Source organism: Hypanus sabinus, chromosome 26 (genome assembly GCF_030144855.1).
Source record: "Hypanus sabinus isolate sHypSab1 chromosome 26, sHypSab1.hap1, whole genome shotgun sequence".
In the NCBI taxonomy this organism is placed as follows: domain Eukaryota; kingdom Metazoa; phylum Chordata; class Chondrichthyes; order Myliobatiformes; family Dasyatidae; genus Hypanus; species Hypanus sabinus.
In genome coordinates, this window is record NC_082731.1 from 19,046,299 (window position 1) to 19,058,898 (window position 12,600).

The 12,600-nt window shown below is 54.1% G+C and overlaps 1 protein-coding gene across 6 annotated transcripts in view; it reads left to right on the forward strand.

The window, feature by feature from the left end:
* ndrg2 (NDRG family member 2) overlaps nucleotides 1–12,600 on the forward strand; it is a 127,448-nt gene that overhangs the window by 59,033 nt on the left and 55,815 nt on the right. For 5 of the 6 annotated variants that reach the window (XM_059951578.1, XM_059951576.1, XM_059951577.1 and 2 more), the window contains one exon: nucleotides 10,242–10,319. In XM_059951578.1, the coding sequence (XP_059807561.1) occupies nucleotides 10,242–10,319 (78 nt within the window). Of the gene's footprint in view, nucleotides 1–4,012; nucleotides 4,134–10,241; nucleotides 10,320–12,600 lie in introns of those variants that run through there. The other variant, XM_059951581.1, reaches the window with a different exon arrangement.

A 12,600-nucleotide genomic window follows, 5' to 3' on the forward strand; every position in this document is an offset into this window, starting at 1 on the left:
TGTACGTCCTCCCCGTGAGGAATTATGTACGTCCTTCCCATGAGGAATTATGTAGTTCCTCCCCGTGAGGGGTTCGTACGTCCTCCTCGTGAGGAATTATGTACGTCCTCCCCGTGAGGAATTATGTACGTCCTCCCCGTGAGTGGTTCGTAGTCCTCCCCGTGAGGAATTATGTACGTCCTCCCCATGAGGAATTATGCACGTCCTCCCCATGAGGGGTTCGTTGTCCTCCCCGTGAGGAATTATGCACGTCCTCCCCATGAGGAATTATGTACGTTCTCCCCATGAGGAATTATGGACGTCCTCCCCGTGAGGAATTATGTACATCCTCCCCGTGAGGGATTATGTACGTCCTCCCCTTGAGGGATTATATACTTCCTCCCCGTGAGGGGTTGGTACGTGCTCCCCATGAGGGATTTGTATGTCCTCCCTGTGAGGAATTATGTACGTCCTCAACATGAGCGGTTATGTACGTCCTCTCTGTGAGGGGTTATGTACGTCCTCTCTGTGAGGAATTGTGTATGTCTTCTCTCTGAGGGGTTCGTACGTCCTCCCTGTGAGGAATTGTGTACGTCCTGCCTGTGAGGAGTTATGTACGTCTTCCCCATGAGGGGTTCGTACGTCCTCCCCGTGAGGGGTTATGTACGTCCTCTTTGTGAGGGGTTATGTACGTCCACTATGTGAGGGGTTTGTGCGTCCTCCCCGTGAGGAATTATGTATGTCCAACCCATGCGGGGTTATGTACATCCTCCCCGTGAGGAATTATTTACGTCCTCACGTGAGGGGTTCGTACATTCTCCCCGTGAGGAATTATGTATGTCCTCTCTGTGAGGGGTTCGTACGTCCTCCTTGTGAGGAATTATGTACGTCCTCCTTGTGAGGAATTATGTACGTCCTCTCTGTGAGGGGTTCGTACGTCCTCCTTGTGAGGAATTATGTACGTCCTCCTTGTGAGGAATTATGTACGTCCTGTCTGTGAGGGGTTCGTACGTCCTCCCCGTGAGGGTTTCGTACGTGCTCCCTGTGGGGGTTTATGTACGTCCTCTCTTCAGGGGTTATGTACTTCCACCCTGTGTGGGTTTCGTACGTCCTCCCATGTGGAATTATGTACGTCCACGCAGTGTGGGGTTCATACGTTCTCCCCGTGAAGAATTATGTACGTCCTCCCCGTGAGGGGTTCGTACATCCTCCCCGTGAGGAATTACGTACGTCCTCCCCATGAGCGATTCATACTTCCTCCCCGTGAGGAATTATGTACGTCCTCCCCGTGAGGGGTTATGTATGTCCTCCCCGTGAGGAATTATGTACGTCCTCCCCGTGAGGAATTATGTACGTCCTCTCTGTGAGGGGTTCGTACGTCCTCTCTGTGTGGAATTATGTACGTCCTCTCTGTAAGGGGTTATGTACGTCCTCCCCGTGAGGAATTATGTACGTCCTCCCCGTGAGGGGTTCGTACGTCCTCCCCGTGAGGGATTATGTATGTCCTCTCTGTGAGGGATTCGTACATCCTCCCCGTGAGGAATTATGTACATCCTCCCCGTGAGGGATTCGTACGTCCTCCCCGTGAGGGATTATGTACGTCCTCCCCATGAACAATTATATACTTCCTCCCCGTGAGGGATTCGTATGTCCTCCCTGTGAGGAATTATGTACGTCCTCAACATGAGTGGTTCATCGTCCTCCCCGTGAGGAGTTTTGTACGTCTTCCCCATGAGGGGTTCGTATGTCCTCCCCGTGGGGGGTTATGTATGTCCTCTCTGTGAGGGGTTTGTATGTCCTCCCCTTGAGAGGTTCGTACGTCCTCTCTGTGAGGGGTTCGTACGTCCTCCCCTTGAGGGGTTATGTACGTCCTCCCTGTGTTGGGTTATGTATGTCCTCCCCGTGAGGGGTTATGTACGTCCTCCCTGTGAGCGGTTCGTACGTCCTCTCTGTGAGGGGTTATGTATGTCCTCCCCGTGAGGGGTTATGTACGTCCTCTCTGTGAGGGGTTATGTACGTCCTCCCCTTGAGAGGTTCGTACGTCCTCTCTGTGAGGGGTTATGTACGTCCTCTCTGTGAGGGGTTATGTACGTCCTCCCTGTGTTGGGTTATGTATGTCCTCCCCGTGAGGGGTTATGTACGTCCTCTCTGTGAGGGGTTATGTACGTCCTCTCTGTGAGGGGTTATGTACGTCCTCCCCGTGAGGGGTTATGTACGTCCTCTCTGTGAGCGGTTCGTACGTCCTCTCTGTGACTCTGTGGGTTTACTGTGAATGCTTCAGTTTCTTCCCACTGTCCAGAGACGTACCAGTTGGTCGGTTTATTGGCCGTTGCAAGTTGTCCCGTGATTAGGCTGGGGTTAAACCGGGCGAATGCGGCTTGAATGCTGCGTATTCCCACTCCACCCTGAGTCTCAATAAATACCAATACAAATAAATTTTACACTGACCCCTTTGCAAACCCCCCTCCAACCCACATTCCTGTTGACTCCCACCTAAATTCCACCCCCACCCACACAAAGGACCCTCACCACCACATTCCCTTCAACTCCCACCCAAATTCCACCCCTCATCCACAACAGGGTGGGGGTGGGCGTAACAGTTCACGGCGGCCAATTAAAGCACCGAGTCACGCGATGGAGTGAACTGCAGCCCCCACCCCCCCAGTGGAAATTCACAGGGTCCATGTACAAATTGCACAGGCAGACGCACACTCACACTCGTACACGTCCCAAGGCGCGTGCATGCTCACACACACACACACATACACACACACACACACACACACACACACAGACACAGACACACACACACACACACACACACACACACACAGACACACACACACACACACACACACACACACACACACACACACAGACACACACACACACACACACACACAGACACACACACACACACACACACACACACAGACACAGACACACAGACACACACACACACACACACACACAGACACAGACACACACACACACACAGACACACACACACAGACACACAGACACACACACACACACACACACACACAGACACACACACACACAGACACAGACACACACACACACAGACACACACACACACACAGACACACACACACACACACACAGACACACACACACACACACACACACACACAGACACACAGACACACACACACACACAGACACAGACACACACACACACACACACACACACTCACACACACACACACACACACACAGACACACACATACACAGACACACACACACACACAGACACACACACACACACACACACACAGACACACAGACACACAGACACACAGACACACACACACACACACACACACAGACACACACACACACACAGTGCGGGGGGGGGGGTTCTCCTGGAGACAGTGAGTAACCATAGAAATAAAAATGTGCAGCTGCTGCAAACCTGACTTCGAACTGGGGGAGGAGTGAGTGGCTCGTAGTGTTGGGAAGGGGATGGTCGGAGCGAGGGAGGGAGGGGCTGAGCGGATGGGAGAATTAAACTGGTGAGGGATCAACAGGCAGTGCAACCCAACACCGTACCCAAGGCCTGTCCCACCCATCAGCTGTCGGGGGGATTCCCGGCATTTCATGACTGATACCAGCAGGCATGAGAGGAGTAAACAGGCTGCTGCCCTGCATTTGTCAATCTCTGGGTGAGGGGCAAGTCTCTCTCCCTTTCCCTCTCTCTCGGTTCTCCTTTTCTTCTCTCCTCTCTGACTCACTCCTCATTCCTCTAGTCTACACCTTGCTGTTCCACTATTTCTCGCTTGCTCTCTCTCTCTCTTCTTCCACTCCTTCCTCCTCCAGCTCTTGCTCAATGTATTCACTGTCTGTTCCCCCTCTCTCTCCTCTCTCCCCCTTCCTCTCTTTCTCTCCCCACCCCTCTATCTCATACTCCCTTTCCCCCTTCCCTGGGAAAACCTGGAGAAAGATCCTTGGGCACTCAAACGTGACCACCAAGGCTCACTTACAGAGGAACTGCCTCCCTCTGGCTGCCAGTCGGCTGCAGCGGGAACACACTGAGCTGCCGTTTCAGCAGCAGCAGTCAGGGGAGCCTGGAACAACTGGAACAAAATGAACCCTTGTGATTTTCTCTGCCCTGGCAGTGTGTGACGGGACGGTGAGGAGGGAACCTCACCCTATGTCTGACCCTGTCTCTGGGAGTGTGTGGCGGGACTGTGTGGGGGGAGCCTCACCCTGTGTCTGACCCTGTCCCTGGGAGTGTGTGACGGGACGGTGTGGAGGGAGACTCACCCTGTGTCTGATCCTGTCCCTGGGAGTGTGTGACGGGACGGTGTGGAGGGAGTCTCACCCTGTGTCTGACCCTGTCCCTGGGAGTGTGTGACGGGACGGTGTGGAGGGAGACTCACCCTGTGTCTGATCCTGTCCCTGGGAGTGTGTGACGGGACGGTGTGGAGGGAGACTCACCCTGTGTCTGATCCTGTCCCTGGGAGTGTGTGACGGGACGGTGTGGAGGGAGTCTCACCCTGTGTCTGACCCTGTCCCTGGGAGTGTGTGACGGGACGGTGTGGAGGGAGACTCACCCTGTGTCTGACCCTGTCCCTGGGAGTGTGTGACGGGACGGTGTGGAGGGAACCTCACCCTGTGTCTGATCCTGTCCCTGGGAGTGTGTGACAAGACGGTGTGGAGGGAACTGGCATTTACGGTAAACCGTTTTTGTGCCTGTGGGTGTTTGGGGAACAGAGGGCGTGTTGTTGTCGCTTTGAAAATAGATGACTTGTTTGTGTGTTTGGTGGCTGCCTCAGGATGACAGGGAGGCCATAAATCAAACTACACACTGCCCCCGTTCCAAATACCTCCATTCCCTGTCTTCTCAGACACTTCTTCAGGCTGGGCTGGATATTCAATCTGGAAGACATCACAGCCTGAATCCGTAACCCTTCCCTTTTTCCGTTACACCTTACAGCCCATCATACCCTCCCTGTCACTGTAACACCACGGTACACCCTCCCTATCGCTGAAAACCCCTGTGCCTCATACACCCCCCTATATCTGTAAATCCCTCTGCCTCATACACCCTCCCTATTGCTGAAAACCCCTGTGCCTCATACACCCCCCTATATCTGTAAATCCCTCCAGCCTGTACACCCTCCCTATCTCTGAAAACCCCTCCAGACTGTACACCCTCCCTATCTCTGAAAACCCCTCCAGCCTGTACACCCACCCTATCTCTGAAAACCCCTCCAGACTGTACACCCTCCCTATCTCTGAAAACCCCCCCAGCCTGTACACCCTCCCTATCTCTGAAAACACCCCTCCAGCCTGTACACCCTCCCTATCTCTGAAAACCCCTCCAGCCTCTACACCCTCCCTATCTCTGAAAACCCCCCTCCAGCCAGTACACCCTCCCTCTCTGAAAACCCCTCCAGCCTGTACACCCTACCTATCTCTGAAAACCCCTCCAGCCTGTACACCCTCCCTATCTCTGAAAACCCCTCCAGCCTGTACACCCTCCCTATCTCTGAAAACCCCTCCAGACTGTACACACTCCCTATCTCTGAAAACCCCCCCAGCCTGTACACCCTCCCTATCTCTGAAAACACCCCTCCAGCCTGTACACCCTCCCTATCTCTGAAAACCCCTCCAGACTGTACACCCTCCCTATCTCTGAAAACCCCTCCAGCCTGTACACCCTCCCTATCTCTGAAAACCCCTCCAGCCTGTACACCCTCCCTATCTCTGAAAACCACTCCAGCCTGTACACCCTCCCTATCTCTGAAACCCCCCCAGCCTGTACACCCTCCCTATCTCTGAAAACCCCTCCAGACTGTACACCCTCCCTATCTCTAAAAACCCCTCCAGACTGTACACCCTCCCTATCTCTGAAAACCCCTCCAGACTGTACACCCTCCCTATCTCTGAAAACCCCTCCAGACTGTACACCCTCCCTATCTCTGAAAACCCCTCCAGCCTGTACACCCTCCCTATCTCTGAAAACCCCCCCAGCCTGTACACCCTCCCTATCTCTGAAAACACCCCTCCAGCCTGTACACCCTCCCTATCTCTGAAACCCGCCCAGCCTGTTCACCCTCCCTATCTCTGAAAACCCCTCCAGCCACTACACCCTCCCTATCTCTGAAAACGCCTCCAGACTGTACACCCTCCCTATCTCTGAAAACCCCTCCAGACTGTACACCCTCCCTATCTCTGAAACCCCCCCTCCAGCCTGTACACCCTCCCTATCTCTGAAACCCACCCAGCCTGTTCACCCTCCCTATCTCTGAAAACCCCTCCAGCCACTACACCCTCCCTATCTCTGAAAACGCCTCCAGACTGTACACCCTCACCATCTCTGAAAACCCCTCCAGACTGTACACCCTCCCTATCTCTGAAAACCCCCCTCCAGCCTGTACACCCTCCCTATCTCTGAAAACCCCCCTCCAGCCACTACACCCTCCCTATCTCTGAAAACGCCTCCAGACTGTACACCCTCCCTATCTCTGAAAACCCCCCTCCAGCCTGTACACCCTCCCTATCTCTGAAACCCCCCCAGCCTGTTCACCCTCCCTATCTCTGAAAACCCCTCCAGCCACTACACCCTCCCTATCTCTGAAAACGCCTCCAGACTGTACACCCTCCCTATCTCTGAAAACCCCCCTCCAGCCTGTACACCCTCCCTATCTCTGAAAATCCCTCCAGACTGTACACCCTCCCTATCTCTCAAAACCCCTCCAGACTCTACACCCTCCCTATCTCTGAAAACCCCTCCAGCCTGTACACCCTCCCTATCTCTGAAAACCCCTCCAGCATGTACACCCTCCCTATCTCTGAAACCCCCCCCAGCCTGTACACCCTCCCTATCACTGAAAACCCCTCCAGCCTGTACACCCTCCCTATCACTGAAAACCCCTCGAGCCTGTACACCCTCCCTATCTCTGAAAACCCCTCCAGCCTGTACACCCTCCCTATCTCTGAAAACCCCTCCAGCCACTACACCCTCCCTATCTCTGAAAACCTCTCCAGACTGTACACCCTCCCTATCACTGACAACCCCTCCAGCCGGTACACCCTCCCTATCTCAGAAATCCCCTCCAGCCTGTACACAGTCCCTATCTCTGAAAACCCCTCCAGCCTGTACTCCCTCCCTATCTCTGAAAACCCCTCCAGCCTGTACACCCTCCCTATCTCTGGAAACCCCTCTGCCTGATACACCCTCTCTATCTCTGAAAACCCCTCCAGACTGTACACCCTCCCTATCTCTGAAAACGCCTCCAGACTGTACACACTCCCTATCTCTGAAACCCCCCCAGCCTGTACACCCTCCCTATCTCTGAAAACCCCTCCAGCCTGTACACCCTCCCTATCTCTGAAAACCCCTCCAGACTGTACACCCTCCCTATCTCTGAAAACCCCTCCAGACTGTACACCCTCCCTATCTCTGAAAACCCCTCCAGACTGTACACCCTCCCTATCTCTGAAACCCCTCCAGCCTGTACACCCTCCCTGTCTCTGAAACCCCCCCAGCCTGTACACCCTCCTTATCTCTGAAACCCCTCCAGCCTCTACACCCTCCCTTGTCTCTGAACCCCCCCCCAGCCTGTACACCCTCCCTATCTCTGAAAACCCCTCCAGCCTCTACACCCTCCCTATCTCTGAAACCCCCTCCAGACTGTACACCCTCCCTATCTCTGAAAACCCCTCCAGACTGTACACCCTCCCTATCTCTGAAACCCCCCCAGCCTGTACACCCTCCCTATCTCTGAAACCCCCCCAGCCTGTACACCCTCCCTATCTCTGAAACCCCCCCAGCCTGTACACCCTCCCTATCTCTGAAAACCCCTCCAGACTGTACACCCTCCCTATCTCTGAAACCCCCCCAGCCTGTACACCCTCCCTATCTCTGTAATCCCACCATCCCCTACACTCCTTCCTATCTCTGCAGCCCCCTCCAGCTCCTACAGCCTCTCAAGTTCTGCTCCTCCCTTACCCCATTTCTGTGTCTCTGTCTCTCATTGCTTGCCCACCCCTCCCCCTGCCCTCAGCACTTTCCCTTACCCCTAATTTATCTGCCCCTTTCCCTTACTCTGCCTCGCCCTGCCCTTCCCTCCATGCCTCACTAAGGTGTCTCAGTGATACCCATTGAGCAGGTCAATTTATGCGTCTTCCTGTTGGACATCTCCTCACACTGCCTTGTAGATGCACCAACGTGGAGATAGGCCCATCTGCCCATCGCATCTGTTCTCATTGGTTTCACCCACTGCCTGCTTCAGCCCATGATGCTGTGCTGACCTCTTCACCTGCACGAAGGTCACACTAACCTTTCTCTCCTACATAACCCTCATCTTTCTATCATCCATGTGCCAAAACGTTTCTAAAGTGTTCCTAGTTTATCTACCTGAACCACCAACCCTGCATGCACCCACCTGTCTCACCAATATCCTCCCAGTCTTTCCTCCAAACACCTGAAGGTGAAAAGTCTCTGACCGTCCACTCGATCTGGGCCTCATCATCTTGTGCACCTCCTTCGCTCTAAAAGCACAATGCAATACGTTCCTGTACCAGGTATCCAAATGTTAAGTGGAAAGAGGGTTAACTCCACTCCCACATGGTCAGGCGGTCTTGTGTATGGCTGTTGAAAGAGAGGGGCAGGAGGGAGGGGGTTAACTCCTCTCCCGTAGGATCAGGAGATCTTGTGACCCACTGCAGAAAGGGAGAGGCAGGAGGGAGGGGGTTAACTCCTCTCCCGTAGGATCAGGAGATCTTGTGACCCACTGCAGAAAGGGAGAGGCACGAGGGAGAGGGTTAACTCCTCTCCCGTAGGATCAGGAGATCTTGTGACCCACTGCAGAAAGGGAGAGGCACGAGGGAGAGGGTTAACTCCTCTCCCATAGGATCAGGAGATCTTGTGACCCACTGCCGAAAGGGAGAGGCAGGAGGGAGCAGGAGAACCCTCCCCTCACAGGATCAGGCAGTCATGTGCATGACTGTTGGTGAGGAGAGGCGGGAGGTACAGGGTTAACTCCCCTCCCACTGGGTCAGGCTGCCCTCTGTTCAATTTCAGGTGGGGAGAGGTGGGAAGGAGTGAGTTAACTGCTGATGGTTGATCTGACTGCATGTCCTCTCTACCCCCCCTCAGGAAGAGCAGCAGCCAATCAGAGTCTCTGATTACATCGGCAGAGACAGAGGTTCCACAGCCACCTTTGAAAACACCAGATTGCATTATAAATTTAAAAATCTCTTTGCTACAGACCAGTCACTCACCAGGGAGGAACAGAGATGTCACCAGAACCAGGCAAAACAGAGGGGGGCTCAGCAGGACAGATATCCCCTGAGGGAGAGGGACTGAGGGACAGAGTGTACAGATATCCCCTGAGGGAGAGGAATGAGGGACACCAGTGAGTGTACAGATATCCCCCTGAGGGAGAGGGACTGAGGGACACTGGTCAGTGTACAGATATCCCCCTGAGGGACTCCAGTCAGTGTACAGATATCCCCCTGAGGGAGAGGGACTGAGGGACACTGGTCAGTGTACAGAGATCCCCCTGAGGGACTCCAGTCAGTGTACAGATATCCCCCTGAGGGAGAGGGACTGAGGGACACCGGTCAGTGTACAGATATCCCCCTGAGGGAGAGGGACTGAGGGACACTGGTCAGTGTACAGATATCCCCCTGAGGGAGAGGGGCTCAGGGACTTCAGTCAGTGTACAGATATCCCCCTGAGGGAGAGGGACTGAGACACACAGATATCCCTGTCCTGTATTGTTTTGATGGTCAGATTTTCCAGCAGTGGTGTTCCTAAGTTGGTACAGTGAGTCCTGGGTGTTGGCTGATGCTTGTATTAAGATCGCTATTTAAAGCTGGATATGTGACCTCATTTGTCAACTGTCTCAAGAGCAGTGAATGTCAAAGAGTTTGTTTAATGCTCGACCTCCGTCTCTGAGGCCTGCACTGTACAGCTGACCCCAGTCAACCCCCACCTCCCAGTGAAAGTTGATGCGTGGCATGCTTATCACACAACAGTAAACAAAGGCAGTGCCCAGAGCAGAGCAGAGAAAATTCCGATGCTGCAATCCCAGTGTTGGTCAGCTCCATTCTGACTGAACCCAACCCTTCACATTCCCAATCATTTGAAACAATGCCAACTCTCAACCCCACCCTTTCCCACCCTCCACAGTCCCAATGGGCCCCACCATTTCCCACTGCACTTTAAGATGACTAATTTTGCTTCATTTTCACCCCCATCACTTTTCCCACTTTTCTTTTGCAGGTTGCTATGGCGACAGAACTGCAGGGGATACAGGTCACTGAGGCAAAGCCTCTTCTGCCAGGCCGAGATCCAGCCCAGGTGAGGGGGGCTCTCCGTAGAAGGTGGGAGAATGCCCTGGGAGGGTGGAGGGGCAAGTTTGGGGGAGAATGGGTGGACTCAGCACCCTCTGGGGGATCGGGAAAGGAATCTCTCTCAAAGCTGAACAGCCGACCCCTTCTCTGAAATGGTGAGCAGCTCCGGATAACACCAGTTGGGGGGAAACCCTGTGTCTCTACTCCTCCCCTGACAATCTCCTGGAGGGTTTTCAATGATACCTCCTCTCGTTCCCCCGAGCCCCAGAGAGTACAAGGACTGGTCGGCCTAATCTTGGGGAGGCACTATAGTGTGTTTTCAGTACAGGTGGACCGGGTTCAAATCCCACCGCTGCCGGTAGGGAGTTTGCATATTCTCCCTGTGCTCCAGTTTCCTCCTGCTGTCCAAAGGTGTACCAATTGGTAGGTTAATTGTTCACTGTAAATCGTTCAGTGATTAGGCTGGGGTTAGATCAGGGGATTGCTGGGTGGCGTGGCTCGAAGTGCCAGAAGGGTCTATTCTGTGCAGTATATCATTAAAATAAAAATCTTCCCCTTATGGGGCAATTCCACCCCCCGAACACCCCCCTTTCCAGGAGCCGATCCGGCAATCCTTCACTGTACTGTCTCTGTCACACGTCTCCCCTTCCGGACCTCTGCGCGATATCTTACTGGGATCCTGCAGGACCTCTCTCCTGTTGTCCAGTTGCCCTCCTGCGATGGCGACCACCATCCTCGGCACCCGGTCTGGGAGGGAGACCAGACCTTCCGGGGGCAGCCGTGTCGGCTCCGGCCCTGGAGGGCTTACAGCCGGGATTGTGACTCGAGCCCTGGGATGGCAGCTCGAACCTGGGCTTTTCCATCCGGGAAGTGGGGACTGGGGAGCTGAGTCATCGGGATGTTGCAGGAATGGGGAGTTGTCATCCGCACTGCGCCGACACACACCTCTCGACAAGAGGGAGTGAGGGGAGACAGAAGGAGATAGGGAGGGGTAAGTTGAGAGTGGAGAAGGGTGAAGAGAGTTGGGGAAGAGAGAGATTTTTGCATAATAAGGGAATTAAGAGTGATGGGACAAAGGTGGAGATGAGCCCACACCCAATCAACCATGATCTTATTGAATGGCGGAGCAGGCTCGATGGGCCAAATGGCCGACTCCTGCTCCTATTTCTTATGAAAGAGAGTGAGCGAGTTGAAGGGGAGAAGAGGAATGCAGTGAGATGTGAGGAGAGGGGGTGGGGTTGATGAGGAAGGGAGATGAGAATAGTTGTTGGGACAGGGAGGGGAGGGAGGAGAGTTTGTGTAGGGTTGAGGAGCGAGAGATGGACAAGTTGGGAAGAAGGGGAGAGTGTAGTGTAGGATTGTGACGGATGTGGGGGGGAACACTAGAGTGTTGTGTAGGTTTGTGGAAATAGAGGGGAGGGGGAAAATGTTGTTTAAGGTTGTGGAGGGAGAGGGAAGAGGGGAGAGTGTTGTGTAGGGTTGTGGAGGGAGAGGGAAGAAAGGGAGAGTGTTGTGTAGGGTTGTGGAGGGAGAGGGAACAGAGGGAGAATGTGTAGGGTGTGGGGAGGGAGATGGACAGAGAGGGAAGGGGGAGAGTGTTGTATCAGGTTGTGGAGGGTGAGGGAAGAGGGGAGAGTGTTTAGGGTTGTGGAGGGAGAGGGAAGAGGGGGAGAGTGGTTAGGGTTGTGGAGGGAGAGGAAAGAAGGAAGGGGGAGGGTGTTTGGGATTGTGGAGGGAGAGGGAAGTGGGAGGGTGTTGTTTAGGGTTGTGGAGGGAGAGAGAGGAGGGGGAGAGTGTTTAGGGTTGTGGACAGGGAAGGGGGGAGAATATTGTGTAGGGTGTGGGGAGGGAGATGGACAGGGAGGGAAGAGGGGAGAATGTTGTATCAGGTTGTGGAGAGAAAGGGAAGGGGGAGTATTGTTTAGGGTTGTGGAGGGAGAGGAAAGAGGAGAGGGTGTTGTATAGGGGTGTGGAGGGAGAAGGAAGAGGGGAGAGTGTTTAGAGTTGTGGAGAGAGAGGGAAGAAGGAAGGGGGAGGGTGTTGTTTGGGATTGTGGAGGGAGAGGGAAAGGGGAGAGTGTTTAGGGTTGTGGAGGGAGAGGGAAGGGGGAGAGTGTTTAGGGTTGTGGAGGGAGAGGGAAGGGGGAGAGTGTTTAGGGTTGTGGAGGGAGAGGGAAGGGGGAGAGTGTTTAGGGTTGTGGAGGGAGAGTGTTTAGGGTTGTGGAGGAAAAGGGGGAGAGTGTTTAGGGTTGTGGAGGGAGAGGGAAGGTGTTGTTTGGGGTTGTGGAG